The sequence below is a fragment of the Perca flavescens genome, chromosome 2 (assembly GCF_004354835.1).
Source record: "Perca flavescens isolate YP-PL-M2 chromosome 2, PFLA_1.0, whole genome shotgun sequence".
In the NCBI taxonomy this organism is placed as follows: Eukaryota; Metazoa; Chordata; class Actinopteri; order Perciformes; family Percidae; genus Perca; species Perca flavescens.
In genome coordinates, this window is record NC_041332.1 from 3,902,834 (window position 1) to 3,919,367 (window position 16,534).

General features: G+C 40.2%; 1 protein-coding gene across 1 annotated transcript; it reads left to right on the top strand.

Moving 5' to 3' along the window:
- The first annotated feature begins 788 nt into the window (after positions 1 to 788).
- LOC114545484 (myosin heavy chain, fast skeletal muscle-like) lies at positions 789 to 12,745 on the top strand. Its single transcript, XM_028563775.1, has 38 exons — positions 789 to 927; positions 1,026 to 1,182; positions 1,263 to 1,290; positions 1,378 to 1,474; positions 1,580 to 1,672; positions 1,762 to 1,825; positions 1,907 to 2,005; positions 2,092 to 2,195; positions 2,300 to 2,438; positions 2,551 to 2,669; positions 3,862 to 4,011; positions 4,097 to 4,267; positions 4,836 to 5,139; positions 5,273 to 5,337; positions 5,443 to 5,530; positions 5,669 to 5,786; positions 5,869 to 5,992; positions 6,327 to 6,463; positions 6,547 to 6,802; positions 6,886 to 7,128; positions 7,841 to 8,017; positions 8,095 to 8,240; positions 8,334 to 8,424; positions 8,521 to 8,910; positions 9,022 to 9,148; positions 9,242 to 9,360; positions 9,447 to 9,643; positions 9,975 to 10,158; positions 10,252 to 10,417; positions 10,557 to 10,681; positions 10,790 to 11,098; positions 11,192 to 11,395; positions 11,510 to 11,635; positions 11,724 to 11,894; positions 11,971 to 12,075; positions 12,166 to 12,261; positions 12,373 to 12,504; positions 12,638 to 12,745. The coding sequence occupies exons 1-38, from the start codon at positions 817 to 819 to the stop codon at positions 12,656 to 12,658; spliced, it is 5,553 nt and encodes a 1,850-aa protein (XP_028419576.1). The 5' UTR covers positions 789 to 816; the 3' UTR covers positions 12,659 to 12,745.
- Positions 12,746 to 16,534: the final 3,789 nt, after the last annotated feature.

Below are 16,534 nucleotides of genomic sequence, written 5' to 3' on the forward strand. Positions count from 1 at the left end.
TTTTAATATCATCCTTTTTATAAGCATTTAATACATGTGCAAAATGTCTCATTTATTGAATGTCTGCAGTAATTCATCCACACATTTTGACAAAACCAAACAATAGGTTAGTATTTATTCGCAGTAATAACCTAGTCTGAAAAGGATTGAGTCAAAGCCCATCTGTAACCATACAAAGACATGGTTTCCTATACATCAAAATGTTAAGTGCTGCTTAAGATAGATAGATAGATAGATAGATAGATAGATAGATAGATATTTAATGTCATTGCCTATATTTACACAACTAAACTTGGTTGGAGCAATCAGGTTTGCAGCTTAGAAATACATGAAAAAATATAAAATATGCATACTTACACACCTCTCTCATGCCCATGACCTCATACACATCATTACCCATGATATAAATGAGCAGTGAACACAAATGTTTAATGACATGGACTTAAAAACTCTAAGATGACACTTACTTTGTAATTATCTAACAGAAATCAGTCGCCACAATGAGTACGGACGCGGAGATGGCCATTTATGGCAAAGCTGCCATTTACCTTCGTAAGCCAGAAAGGGAGAGGATTGAGGCTCAAAGTGCACCATTTGATGCCAAGAGTGCCTGCTATGTGACCGATGTCAAGGAGCTGTACTTGAAGGGAAAAATCATCAAGAAAGATGGTGACAAAGTCACGGTCGAAACCCTGGACACTAAAGAGGTTAGTATCATAAAGTCAGAGTCAACTGGGAGAATCAATATGATCAGTTCTCATTGTGACAAATGTCCTATTCCAGCAAAAGGTAGTGAAAGAAGCTGATGTCTATCCAATGAACCCTCCCAAGTATGACAAGATTGAGGACATGGCCATGATGACCCATCTCAACGAAGCCTCTGTGCTGTATAACCTCAAAGAGCGTTATGCAGCATGGATGATCTATGTAAGCCAATCTGCCTAATGAGAAAAGAGAACTATTGCAAATTGCTATATTTGTAGAAAACATAGAGTTAACTGTTGAATCTCTATGATCACTTTCAGACCTACTCTGGGTTGTTCTGTGCCACTGTGAACCCCTACAAGTGGCTCCCAGTGTACGATGCTGAATGTGTAAGTGCCTATAGAGGCAAGAAGCGAATGGAGGCTCCACCCCACATCTTCTCTGTCTCTGACAACGCTTTTCAGTTCATGCAAACTGGTAAGTCATTAACAGAACAATTTATCAGTATATGAAGTTTCTGTAAATCATAGTTAAATATTTTGTTTTTGCTTTAACAGATAGGGAGAACCAGTCTATCTTGATCACGTGAGTTTGTTACATTTACATTTGTAGACTTTGTTCAGCAAAGTTAAATATCTTTATCCAATTGTATACATCTGTGTCTATACCTAGTGGAGAATCTGGTGCTGGAAAGACTGTGAACACCAAGCGTGTCATCCAGTACTTTGCAACAATTGCAGTTGGTGGACCGAAGAAGGACGACTCAAAGGTATTTACTGTATGATTAAAATTCAGGGTTCTTTCTCTATTGAATATTTTTTCAGGGGAAAAGATGAAGTCATTTGTTGACAGTAATTCTAAACCTGGATTATAGGGGTCACTGGAGGATCAGATTATTGCAGCCAATCCCCTGCTGGAGGCCTATGGTAACGCCAAAACTATTAGGAATGACAACTCTTCTCGTTTTGTAAGTATGCAACAATTTCTACCCATGAGAGAGGTCTTATTACAGATTGCCAATGTGGAGGGACAATAAAAATCCTTTGTTCCAAACAGGGTAAATTCATTAGAATCCATTTCGGCGCAACTGGCAAACTGGCAAGTGCTGATATTGAGACATGTAAGTAATAATACTCATAGTACATACAAATGACTGGAATGGAAAATTGGCCAGGCTGTGATTTATGAACAATATTTGTAGATCTGCTGGAGAAATCAAGAGTGACATACCAGCTTTCTGATGAAAGAGGTTATCACATCTTCTTCCAGATGATGACCGGCCACATACCTGAGCTGATTGGTAAGCACATTGGTGTTGCACATTGTTTAACCTCTTTTCATATGGAAGAAATGTTCTGACATTTTCATTCTTTTTTTGATCTCCAGATTTGGCACTCATCACGACCAACCCCTATGACTTCCCCATGTGTAGCATGGGTCAGATCACTGTGGCCAGCATTGATGACAAAGCTGAGCTGGAAGCCACAGATGTGAGTGATCTTCACTTCAAAATATTTAAAAAAAAAATTTGCATTAAATGCAATTGCATTTTCCTAAAGTGAATATGTTTCGTATCGACCTCTTTTGAACTCAGAATGCTATTGATATCCTGGGCTTCACTCATGAGGAGAAAATGGCCATCTACAAGTTGACTGGTGCTGTGCTCCACCATGGTAACATGAAGTTCAAGCAGAAGCAGCGTGAGGAGCAGGCTGAGCCTGATGGCACAGAGGGTGAGTGTTTAATGCCAGCTCAAAGTGAATAGCTTGGGAACAACAGTAACAAGATTCTTAATCACACGTGTGTCGGTTTACATCATGATGGAAATATCTGAACTATTTTCAGAGGCTGACAAGGTTGCTTACTTGCTGGGTCTGAACTCCGCTGACATGCTCAAGGCTATATGCTTTCCCAGAGTGAAGGTCGGAAATGAGTATGTCACCAAGGGACAGACTGTACCTCAGGTAAATATGAATTACCAATATCCTACAATTAAAAAAACAAACAGATTGGTGATGTTAGTTTTACTAAATTAATGTAGCAAAGGGTTTATTGGAAATTACAATACAAAGGCAGTGTTCATTATATTGCTACTTTAAGAGTTTTACACAATGAATGCTAAATACATAATGTAGAATAAGTCTAGGACCGTCTTAGATGTAATTTTTTATTATTAGATATTTTGTATTATTTACCTCACTAGTTAGGTGCCCATTCAGGCGGATTGCTTGGCCTATGGTATTGGTTCTTGTAGCTTTCTCGAGAATCCCTCATTCAATCCACTTAATGCTCACACTGTGCTTCCTTGGGTCCTGAGCGATATACATGCCATGACATAGTTGCGTCACATACCCAAACCACGGCTCCTCATGGTCAGAAACACTTTTCAAATACACTGGTTCAGGAGGGTAAATATCAAGAGCAAACTTTACCATTGCCTGTGGGCCCAAGGTAAAAGGGCCACAAACAGCTATATATTCATTATGATGTTCAGATATGAAAAATATAGGATATGTTACAATCCTAAATCATTGTACCAATAAATAACTTACAAAGCACTTAAAAATGGGCAACTCAACAGCAGTTCTGACTTACTGTGTCCTACTTCAGAGGAAAACATACTGCTTCCCTGACAGAGAAATGGTACTGGTTACATTGCAGATTAAGATTTTTCCTCACAAAATTATTCATCATTACACTATGCAGCATGATTTTGTAAGTATGTAAGTACATTCTGCTGATAATTCCTGTCTTTTACTCTTCACTTTAAGTAGACATCGGAATGCAGGACTTGTACTGTGTGGTGATAAAAAAATTTACTTCGGAAAAAAACGTTTTGACTAGGCCTAGATCTAACACTGCCAACACATTGCCAGTTAGAGAAAGGCTGAGAAGTACAGGATGCTGTTTTTGTTAGAGTGATTAATCGTTGCATATCGTTCCATATGGTGGCTTATATATCTATATAATATCTATTGTCGGCAAAAACATCTTGTCAGCGTCATGTCCGTTTACATGTGTGTAACATCTTTCACATATTAGAGTCACCAAATTCAACCGGAAAACCGGACAGACAGACTCACTCACACATATTTGTGCCTTTATTAAAGAGATTAGAAGAAATACCAGAAATCAATACTAATTGTTTTTATTCAGGTGATGAACTCAGTGACAGCCCTGGCCAAGGCTATCTACGAGAGGATGTTCTTGTGGATGGTCGTTCGTATTAACGAGATGTTGGACACTAAACAAACACGACAGTTCTACATTGGTGTCCTGGACATTGCTGGTTTTGAAATCTTTGATGTAAGCTTCATTTCCAACAATTCAGAATCTGATACTTTTCATATTGCCCTGCGAGAGATTATACTGGTTAATTGTCCCCTCACAGTTCAACACCTTGGAACAGCTGTGCATCAACTTCACCAATGAGAAACTGCAACAGTTTTTCAACCACACCATGTTTGTCCTGGAGCAAGAGGAGTACAAGAAGGAGGGTATTATCTGGGAGTTCATTGACTTTGGCATGGACTTGGCTGCCTGCATTGAGCTCATTGAAAAGGTGATAATTTGGTGATTATATATAATTGTTCTAAATTTGAATAAATGTATCACTTAAAGAAGCTTTTTGCCTGCAGATTTCTCTATAGAGCTCCCCCTACAGCTTCGGAATAGATATTTGGCAGCTCCTATGTTTACTCATGTCGGACTCCTTGCTCGGTCAATCTCCCGTTTCCTCTTTCTCTGTTCCTCCGACAATGCTTTCCTAGCTTTCTGCTTCTTTTTTGCCGGCTTAGCCATGACGATAGTGTAAAAAACTCCATCGCTACCTTGTTAGCCGGTTCCTGAATGGGTGTATGTGTGCAGTGTCGTGAAGCAATTTGTTACATCGCAAGACATTATATCACGCGATACTTCCTGATGCTGAGGCCAGCGGTTCGCCAGCCGAAAGTTGCAAGGGTGGTTTTTCCATTCACAGGCGCTAGGGGTATGCGAGATGACCACCATTTAAGTCGAAAGAAGTCATTTAACCATTCCAATGACTCCGAAGCTGTTCAGTTAAGGTCAATTAAGCTAAAAAAGCTGCATAACTCCCCTTTAATGACATACTTCTTCCCAATTTTTTTAAGCCCATGGGCATCTTCTCCATCCTTGAAGAGGAGTGCATGTTCCCCAAGGCCACAGACACATCCTTCAAGAACAAGCTGTATGACCAGCATCTTGGAAAAACCAAAGCATTTGAGAAGCCTAAGCCCCCCAAGAAAGGCAAGATTGAGGCCCACTTCTCCCTGGTGCACTACGCTGGTACCGTGGACTACAATATTGCTGGCTGGCTGGAAAAGAACAAGGATCCACTGAATGACTCCGTCTGTCAGCTGTACCAGAAATCCCCAGTGAAACTGCTGGCTGTCTGCTTCCCTCTTATCGTTGAGGGTATGATAGTAACTACAGTAAACTGAAACATGTTTTTAGGCTATAATGTATATGTTTTAGTAACTGTAGCAAGTGTTAATGTACATTTTATTTGTCATCCTAACGAAACATGTCCAATTAAAAATATCAACAGATACTACCAAGAAGGGAGGCAAGAAGAAGGGTGGTTCTATGCAGACTGTGTCTTCACAGTTTAGGGTAATGTTGCAAATTTATCTTATATATGTATGTATATATAGCTTGGTTTATTGTCTAACTCACAATTGATTACATGTCATAAGACTCACCATTTTGGATCTACAGGAGAACTTGGGGAAGCTGATGACTAACTTGAGGAGCACCCATCCTCACTTTGTGCGCTGCCTGATTCCCAATGAGTCAAAGACTCCAGGTACATAGAGAACATAATCTCAAGAGATTATTTGAGGAGTGGTTTTGTTTTGTTAATATGGTTTCCATAATGTTGTGCTGCTTTAACTAACTAAGACTATTTATTCAAAGAAGTCATTAAGAAATGTATTTTTTACAGGTCTGATGGAGAACTTCCTGGTCATCCACCAGCTCAGGTGTAACGGTGTGCTGGAGGGTATCAGAATCTGCAGAAAAGGTTTCCCCAGCCGAATCCTCTATGCTGACTTCAAGCAGAGGTATTAATGGATATTTTAATAGAATTTTGATAAAGACTATTAAAAGAAAAAGTTCACACTGACAATTAACTCTCATAAAAAGGTACAAGGTGCTGAATGCCAGTGTCATCCCCGAGGGCCAGTTCATTGACAACAAGAAGGCTTCAGAGAAGCTGCTTGGGTCAATTGATATTCCACATGACGAGTACAAATTCGGACACACAAAGGTAAACACCTTGCTCTCTTATTTTACTGTAGATTAATGACCAAAGAGGTTAGGTTGTTCAGTCCAGTGTGTTTGATGGTTTTTCTGTTAATTATATAAAGCTAAATATCTCTAAACTACGTACATGATTGTAGAGTTTGGTGCCAAGGAATAAGTGATTTATTGTTAGGATAGAGGCACAGCAGCCTGCATGTGGCCATTATCAAAACACCTTCACCTTAGAAGCCCTGGACCATGTGGGGTAGATGACATTTTTTTTGTTTATGTTTTACAGGGTGTGAAGTATTCATTATCTGAGTTCATCCAACATTCATTTTTATTTTGTGTTTGATCAGGTGTTCTTTAAGGCTGGTCTGCTGGGTGTCCTTGAGGAGATGAGAGATGAAAAACTGTCATCTCTGGTCACCATGACTCAGGCTTTGGCCCGTGGTTATATCATGAGAAAGGAGTTTGTGAAGATGATGGAGAGGAGGCAAGTTGAAAACAGCTCATTCTGAATCATGGTATTACAAATCACTAACAATATTGTTTACAAGAGCTACTTCTTGTCCGCAGGGAAGCCATATATACCATCCAGTACAATATCCGCTCATTCATGAATGTCAAACACTGGCCATGGATGAAGGTGTACTACAAGATCAAACCTCTGCTGAAGAGTGCTGAAACTGAGAAGGAGCTGGCAAATATGAAGGATAACTATGAAAAGATGAAAACTGACTTGGCTGCTGCCCTGGCCAAGAAGAAGGAACTGGAGGAGAAGATGGTGTCTCTTCTGCAGGAGAAGAATGATCTGCAGCTGCAAGTGTCATCTGTAAGTACACATCAACAGAAAATTGTGCTTTTCAGCTTTTTCAAAGTTGATGTGCTAACCTTTATCTTTATAAAATTAACTAGGAATCAGAAAATCTGAATGATGCTGAGGAGAGATGTGAGGGACTTATCAAGAGTAAGATTCAGATGGAGGCCAAACTCAAAGAGACAGCTGAGAGACTGGAGGATGAAGAGGAAATCAATGCTGAGCTCACAGCAAAGAAGAGAAAGCTGGAGGATGAATGCTCTGAGCTCAAGAAGGATATTGATGACCTGGAGCTTACCTTGGCCAAAGTGGAAAAAGAGAAACATGCCACAGAGAACAAGGTTTGTATATAACAGTTTTCCCGCTAAATCTATTCTGGAGAGGAGACCCGCTGCTGCAGAAATATTGGCGCCTCAGCTTCAGAATTTTACTTTTTCATTAAGTCCCAATTTCCCGACTCTGCAGAGCTGAGGTTGAGGGTAAGGGACAGGAACAGTGAAAGGACATCAATCAATCGCAAAGTCATGACAACCAAACAACAGCACAAGTACAGCATTTTCACCTCATGCAGAGTGATAAACAGAGACAAAGCCTTGACGGCTAATTCTCATGGAAGTCACGCTCACGCAGGTCCCGTGGAATAGAACAGCAACAGGTGCTTAGAAAATACCGTTACGGTGACTGAATTTATTAAATTTACTGTTTCCTTGACCCCCCGATGAGAATAGAATTGTGTACACCCTGCAGTCCATCTCACAGCAGTAAACACATTTTATTCTCACCCAAAGTCTGAAACAGAACTCGTTCTTAGAGAGAAAGGACACTACATAATGTAATGTAATGGAAAGGCATTTGACCCTTTGCTGTTTTACATTGCTTTTACAGGCTGGTAGCGTAGATACTAGTGCACCCCCACTAATTTTCAACCCTAACGTTATCCCTTCTCCCACCTGCACAATAAATCCAGAGGAAAAACTGTAATAATCCGTCCAGCATATCAAGTAAGATTATAATGATGACAGTTTAAAGACAAGCTTTTTCTTGCACATTTAGGTAAAGAACCTGACTGAGGAGATGGCCTCTCAGGATGAGAGCATTGCTAAGCTGACCAAGGAAAAGAAAGCCCTTCAGGAGGCTCATCAGCAGACTCTTGATGACCTGCAGTCAGAGGAAGACAAAGTCAACACTCTGACCAAGGCCAAGACCAAGCTTGAGCAGCAAGTGGATGATGTAAGATTACAAAGTCTCTTGGATTGGCAAAGCAGGATTCTTGAATTTAATGATTAAAAATGAATCGTATTTTTCAGCTTGAGGGTTCTCTGGAGCAAGAGAAGAAGCTCCGTATGGACCTTGAGAGATCCAAGAGAAAGCTTGAGGGTGATCTGAAACTGGCCCAGGAATCCATCATGGATCTTGAGAATGAGAAGCAGCAGTCTGATGAGAAAATTAAAAAGTAAGAGTTTTTGAATTTGTACACGAGAATCATTCTTATAAAATGTGTGGTCAACTGCATGAACTCTATGTACTTCATCTAAACTTCTCACAGGAAGGACTTTGAAATCAGTCAGCTCCTTAGCAAAGTTGAAGATGAGCAGTCACTTGGTGCTCAGCTTCAGAAGAAGATCAAGGAGCTCCAGGTGACACATGGTTTTAAAGAAAACATTTCTGATGTTTCCAATTTTGTGTATTAAAAGTGACAGTTTACTGAAAGAACTTATATCTGCATTGAACAGGCTCGTATTGAGGAACTGGAGGAGGAGATTGAGGCTGAGCGTGCTGCTCGTGCCAAGGTTGAGAAGCAGAGAGCTGACCTCTCCAGGGAACTTGAGGAGATCAGTGAGAGGCTGGAGGAGGCCGGTGGTGCCACTGCTTCTCAGATTGAGATGAACAAGAAGCGTGAAGCCGAGTTCCAGAAGCTCCGTCGTGATCTTGAGGAGTCCACTCTGCAGCACGAGGCCACTTCTGCTGCTCTTCGCAAGAAGCAGGCTGACAGCGTTGCTGAGCTGGGAGAGCAGATCGACAACCTCCAGCGTGTAAAGCAGAAGCTTGAGAAGGAAAAGAGTGAATACAAGATGGAGATTGATGACCTCTCCAGCAACATGGAGAATGTTGCTAAAGCAAAGGTACACAATGCATTACATGCTATGTTATTACCCAAATTAGTATAGTAAGAAAATGTACTTGATATTATAGATAATATCTGATCACTGATCTCATCTATATTTACTCATTAGGGAAATCTTGAAAAGATGTGCCGTACTCTAGAGGACCAACTCAGCGAACTGAAGACCAAGAATGATGAAAACGTCCGTCAAATCAATGACACAAGTGCACAGAGAGCACGTCTCCTGACAGAAAATGGTATCTACAGTAAAGCTGTCAGTTAATGATCTGTTGTGTATGTTACTGAGAAACGTGACACAAACTAATGTACCGTGGCATCTTTCACACAAGGTGAGTTCAGCCGTCAAGTTGAGGAGAAAGACGCTCTTGTCTCCCAGCTGACCAGAGGCAAACAGGCATTCACACAGCAGATTGAGGAGCTGAAAAGACATGTTGAAGAGGAGGTTAAGGTAAGAAACATTTTAGTAAGTGTGTATTGGTATTATTAGTTTGGGATTCAGGAATTTTGTAAATTCAATCATATGTCTTACACCAGGCCAAAAATGCTCTTGCCCATGGACTGCAATCAGCCCGCCATGACTGTGATCTGCTGAGGGAGCAGTTTGAGGAGGAGCAAGAGGCCAAGGCTGAGCTGCAGCGTGGAATGTCCAAGGCCAACAGTGAGGTGGCTCAATGGAGAGCCAAGTATGAAACTGATGCTATCCAGCGCACTGAGGAGCTTGAGGAAGCCAAGTGAGTAACATTCAAACAATTCAAGGGCCAGTGTATCATTTTAGCACAACTCAACTTTGGAGCAAACATTGTACAGCTCTGCCTTCATATGTTCATCTTGATCTTTAAAAACTAGCTATTAATAACAACACTAGGCTGATTATAAATTGCCCATCCCCCTTTCCAAAACCTGTAATTTTGAAATACTTGCTACTCTAAGAATATTAAGGCTTCAAAGAAACAACAATGCAACACTCAAAATACAAGAACTAATGCTGCAGATGATTGTTACTAAGGCATTAGTTCACTTCATAGTTTTTAGTGGGAAACTAATCTTACCTTCTTTAAACAGGAAAAAGCTGGCTCAGCGTCTTCAGGAGGCTGAGGAGCAGATTGAGGCAGTGAATTCCAAGTGTGCTTCTCTTGAGAAAACCAAACAGAGGCTCCAGAGTGAGGTGGAGGACCTCATGATTGATGTGGAGAGGGCCAATGGGCTGGCTGCCAACCTGGACAAGAAGCAGAGGAACTTTGACAAGGTAGCTTTATTAACTTTGTGTTGCCAAGCCACACAGAAACAATGAAAGATTTGTTTTTCCTCATATTGCTACATAACCAATCGTGTTATTCAGGTGTTGGCAGAGTGGAAACAGAAGTACGAGGAGGGTCAGGCAGAGCTTGAGGGAGCACAGAAGGAGACTCGTTCTCTCAGCACTGAGCTGTTCAAGATGAAGAACTCTTATGAGGAATCTCTGGATCAGCTGGAGACTTTGAAGCGTGAAAACAAGAACCTGCAACGTGAGTTCTACATTATGTAACAGTTACATTGTATTCAACCCATGTATTTCTTACATTGTAGTCAACATGTGTTGGAATAAAGTGTTTACATTTTACATTGTAAGGCTTAACAATATAAAACACATGTATCTCTATGCAGAGGAGATCTCAGATCTGACTGAACAGCTTGGTGAGACTGGCAAGAGCATCCATGAGCTGGAGAAGTCCAAGAAGCAGGTGGAGACTGAAAAGTCTGAGATCCAGACAGCTCTTGAAGAGGCTGAGGTACATTTCCTTATGGTGACATCTACTGAAAAAAATCTAAATCATGGACAAATATACTTCTGAAGGTTTAAAGGCAGAAATTAATATTTAATTCTTTGATATCATCAGGGAACTCTGGAACACGAAGAGTCTAAGATCCTGCGTATCCAGCTGGAGCTCAACCAGATTAAGGGTGAGGTGGACAGGAAGCTGGCAGAGAAAGATGAGGAGATGGAGCAAATCAAGAGGAACAGCCAGAGGGTGATTGATGCCATGCAGAGCAATCTGGATTCTGAGATCAGGAGCAGAAATGATGCCCTGAGAATCAAGAAGAAGATGGAGGGAGACCTGAATGAGATGGAGATTCAGCTGAGCCACTCCAATCGCCAGGCTGCTGAGTCCCAGAAGCAGCTGAGGAATGTGCAGGCGCAACTGAAGGTATTGTTAGACACAGAATTGTTGCACAGACTATCGTCAGTGCAGGTACATTTTGGCATTTACGTGAATATTGTCCTGATATTTTTTCTCTAGGATGCAATATTACACCTTGATGATGCTGTCAGAGCACAGGAGGAGTTCAAGGAACAAGCTGCTATGGTGGATCGCAGAAACGGTCTGATGGTAGCTGAAATCGAGGAACTTAGAGCTGCTTTGGAACAGACGGAGAGAAGTCGCAAAATCGCTGAGCAGGAGCTGGTGGATGCCAGTGAGCGTGTTGGACTTCTGCATTCTCAGGTGAACAATCCCAGTCATTTCTTCAATAATTCAAAAATCAAATGACATTTTAAGTAACATGTGAAAATCAGACATGTGATAACTAACGTGCCTACATCTTTTTTTGCCTTTTAGAACACAAGCCTTCTGAACTCCAAGAAGAAGCTTGAGTCTGACCTGGTCCAGGTCCAGAGTGAAGTGGATGACAGTGTTCAGGAAGCAAGGAATGCAGAGGAGAAGGCCAAGAAGGCCATCACCGATGTGGGTTTACATTTTAATTGTTCTTAATTTCACTCCAATGTGTATTTTCAAGATTATTCTAATCAAAATTTGATGCTGTCTCTTCTAGGCTGCTATGATGGCTGAGGAGCTGAAGAAGGAGCAGGATACCAGCTCCCACCTGGAGAGGATGAAGAAGAACCTGGAGGTCACTGTCAAGGACCTGCAGCACCGCCTGGATGAGGCTGAGAACCTGGCCATGAAGGGTGGCAAGAAGCAGCTCCAGAAACTTGAGTCCAGGGTAAGAAAGAAAGAAAGAATTTGCAGAGCTGAAATTAAAAAAAGATGCTTTCTTATTGCCTTATTGTTCATTGAAGGTGCGTGAACTGGAGGCAGAGGTTGATGCTGAGCAGAGGCGCGGAGGAGATGCCATTAAGGGTGTCCGCAAATATGAGAGGAGGGTGAAGGAGCTCACCTATCAGGTACAGTCACTTTGATTATGACACTAGTTGTCATACAAATAAACTTATGCATTACACAAACATTTATTTACTTTAAATAAACTTTAACAGACTGAGGAGGACAAGAAAAATGTTGCCAGGCTGCAGGATCTAGTTGACAAGTTGCAGCTCAAAGTCAAGGCCTACAAGAGGCAGGCCGAGGACGCGGTAAGGGCAATATATAGAATAGATAACACTGAAAGCTTGATATTGTGGCAATTGAAGATTACCTTTGGTCTTTTAGGAGATTCAAAAATGTCAATATCTATGTTTTTTCAGGAGGAGCAGGCCAACACTAATCTGTCCAAGTGCAGGAAAGTCCAGCATGAGCTAGAGGAGGCTGAGGAGCGCGCTGACATTGCAGAGTCCCAGGTCAACAAGTTGAGGGCAAAGAGCCGTGACTCTGGCAAGGTAAACATACCAATAAAGATGTAAATTTATATTTGAAATTTATTTAAAAAAAAGTTATGACAGAAATATACTGTCAGTTAGATTTGTTTGAAATAAAGCTGATTAAACTTAACTTTTTTATTTGTGTTTTTAGGGTAAAGAGGCAGCTGAATAAAGACAACTGCCTGATCAGCTGTTTCTAATCATATAATATGATGTGAGATGTGCTGTAAAAATAAATGGTTTCCTTGTCAGAGTTAAATTGCTGTCTGCCTGCTTATTTTCCTTTACATTGTTTCCCCCCAAATGATAAGTGTTAGACTGGGAAAGTGGCTTTCCAGTAAAAGCAATTGTATTATGTAGTACTATATGACCCAGCTGACCAAGCTTTATCAACAAAAGTCTACAATTTTGATATAAATGGTTGGCTACATGGCCTTAATAACTGTTACGAATCAGATTTCCTCAACCAGGTAACAAATGCTTAAATCTACCTTCAAGTGACTTATTTGACCTTTTCCAATATCAATTTTCTGGAGAGAAAAACATTGGATGAATGCATTGCTTAATGAGCATACCCACCCAAATAAAATACTTAAAAGTCATGGGGGCCACAGGCCAGCATGATTTACAAGTTAGTCAAAGGTACACAAATCAGATGATGGAGATGCAGATTCTTACCCTGAGACTGTATCCACACTAACATTGAAATTTTTATTGTCTATAATATAATAGTGACATCTCAGGGTGTTTCATGGCTTAAATGGCGTCAAATACAAAATTTTCTGCATTATGATACACTTTTAGGCACCAATTTATGGTGACACCATCCTTATTTATATCACGGAAAACACAAAATTTTGTGGCAGGTAACAATTCAAATTAAAGCTACAAGACATCCTCTGCGCGTGTCTGGGTTACTGGTGGACGTCGCTCCTTGTGACCGTGCATTTGCGTGGCACTCAAACAATGCAAATCGTCACAAATGAAAAGAGAACTCCCTACTGAGTTAATTAGCTGACATTAAAGGGGGCGTGGCTTAAGCATATGGGGCAGGGCAAACTGTCAACAATTAAAAAGGATGTCTTTGCTGAGTTCAATGATACCTCACACAGTAGTCTACATCAAAAGGGTCAGTAGTTATAAAAAGGTGCGTGACCTGAGTACATGGGCGTGGTTAAAGTGTAAGGGGGAATCCATATCACATGTAGACCACACATTATAAGTTTCATGTAAATCGGATAATGTTTGTCATGTAAGGCTGATTTCCTGTTGCCAGCAGGGTGGCGCTATGACCAAATGTCAAATTTGGCCTGTAGATGTCTTCAGGCCTGGACGTTTCTCAATGGTGAGTTATTTTGGGTTGATATGACAACGTACACTCAAGTTACAACAAATTCCTTGTTCATTGATAAATGCTTAAAATAGTCGCCACGCCCACACCATTGAACGAAAAGTTTTGTTTTTAATAACTTTTCATCGATGATTTCTTTAGATGACACAGACCGAATTTGAAGATGATCGGATGAAATCTCTCAGAGTAGTTGCTAAAAGTATAGCAAATAAAGTTTAGGCCTACTTCCTGTTGCCACTAGGGGACGCTATGAGTTTGAGTCAATTTTGTCTGGTAAATGTCCTCAGAGTTAAAGTCTTATGAATCATGAAAGGTTTCGAGCCAATTGGACTATGTACACTCAAGTTACACCCACTTCCTGTTTCGATGGCAAAACGCACAAAATGGCCGCCACGGCCATGCCCTATGACAAAAAGTTTTTCTTTAAATACATTTTCATCTTTAACGTCTTAAGATGGCACAGACCAAATTTCAAGTTGATCGGATGAAATCTCTAGGAGGAGTTCGTTAAAGTACAACGTTATGTGGAAATGGCCAAAATCGCACTAATTTTGAACTTTCAATTAAAAATGGCGGACTTCATGTTGGGTCCTGTTCTTTTTTGTAGATCTTCACATGCTACATATGTGTACCACTTTTCATTAGTCTACGTTAAACGTACTGCAGGGGCACAATTTCTTAAGTTTTGTAGGGGGTGCTAGCGAGTCATTTATGTGCGCCTATGTCCGAAAACCTTAAAATACGTAAATTTTCACCAGAATTGATGCGACCGCCAATTTTGGTGAGTATTTCAATATGTTAAAAAAAGCCAATTTGCCGGACAAAGAATAATAATTCCTTCAGTTTCAATAGGGCCTTCACTGCTGTCGTTGCTCGGGCTCAGAATACTGTTAAACGAACAATCATGTATAGAGCAATGCAAGAATGGAACGTGTTACCTGAACAAATAACCCAAGAAAGCCGTAAAAGGAGATTTAAAAGTTTAGTGAAAATATATCTATTTATGAGAGAAGTTGAGTAGACAAAGAAACAACATTGGTTGAGGTTTAACAATATATGTACAGTACAGGCCAAAAGTTTGGACACACCTTCTCATTCAATGCGTTTCCTTTATTTTCATGACTATTTACATTGTAGATTCTCACTGAAGGCATCAAAACTATGAATGAATACACATGGAATTATGTACTTAACAAAAAAGTGTGAAATAACTGAAAACGTCTTATATTTTAGATATGTTTAGTTTTTGTCTTATAACTTTTTATTGTTTATGATGTTGTTATGTGTATTTATTATTGCATTACCACATTTATTATATTTGTAGACCACTAACTGGTGTTAGGACAAAGAACGACCACTAGATGGATCACAACACAAAGGAATGATGAGACAAAGTTACTGTACTGCTGCCACGCTGACCACAAAATTTCAACAACAGCCTTTTTCAGTTTAGTGGGAAGATTTTAGAGATTTTTATAAAATATTTTTATTTTTATTTATTCCAATAGCACCAAAAGAATGATCATGATTTATTGCCATTTGCTAAATAAACCAATTCTTAGTGAAACTAAGTTCCTCTCCTTGGTGCTTATTCTAAATATATACTTGAAACTAGAAACATGCACATTGTAGCAGAGTCTCCTTTGCTGATGGTGATTAACCTGGTGAATGCTAAAAAGTCTCTGTGTGAACTGATTATTTGTTGAGTATTAAATATATTAAACAATTGCTTAAGGGAAATAAAGTAAATTGGTAAGTTAGTCAGAAATGTGTTAATATAGGCCTCTTTAACATTTTGTTCAAATTTCCATTACTACTACTATTAGGACTTTTTTCTTTTGAGCCCCTGCCACCCAAAATGTCTGTGCACGTCCCTGCTGGAGCCCTAGAAGCGCCCCCTCCCCACTATTTTGTGGGAAATTACATTATTATAAATATAGTTTTATTTGATTAGAGTTAACTGTGGTGTGCTACAATTCACTTGAACTAGAATTACAACCTTTTTAAATGTAAATGACCACTCAAATGTAGGCTCTAACCGTGATGAAATATTCAGCTGTGATAAGGTTGTGTGTAAAGCTCCTTATGTAAGAAAACATGCAACCGATTAAGACATTAAAAGCATAGCTTCTTATTGCATAATTGTTTTAGGGGTGGAGAAGATTAATTGTAAGAGGTTAGCAGCGTGTGTGTTAATTCAATTCAATTCAATTTTATTTATACTATCAAATCATAACAAGAGTTATCTTGAGACACTTTACAGATAGAGTAAGTCTAGACCACACTCTATCATTTACAAAGCCCCAACAATTCTAATAATTCCACCAAAAGAACAAGCAATGCGACAATGGCGAGGAAAAATCCCTATTAGGAAGAAACCTCGGACAGACCCAGGCTCTTGGTAGGCGGTGTCTGACGGTGCTGGTTGGGGGTGTGATGAACAGTGGCAATAATAGTCACATTAAAGATAATGGAACAGTGACTTCAGATGGTAGTCGTAGCAGTTCATGCCAGACAAAGCGCCTGTCTGCAGGTGTTCTCTCTCTTGTAGTTCTTCCTCAAGCTCACTCTGTTTTCTCTCCAGGTGATTGAGATGATTGCTTTCCACCTGTGTTTGGAGTTGGCCAATCAGCATTCAAGGTGGCAGTCTCCTGAGAAGCATTTACATTACTGTTAATCAGTCATCACTCGATGATA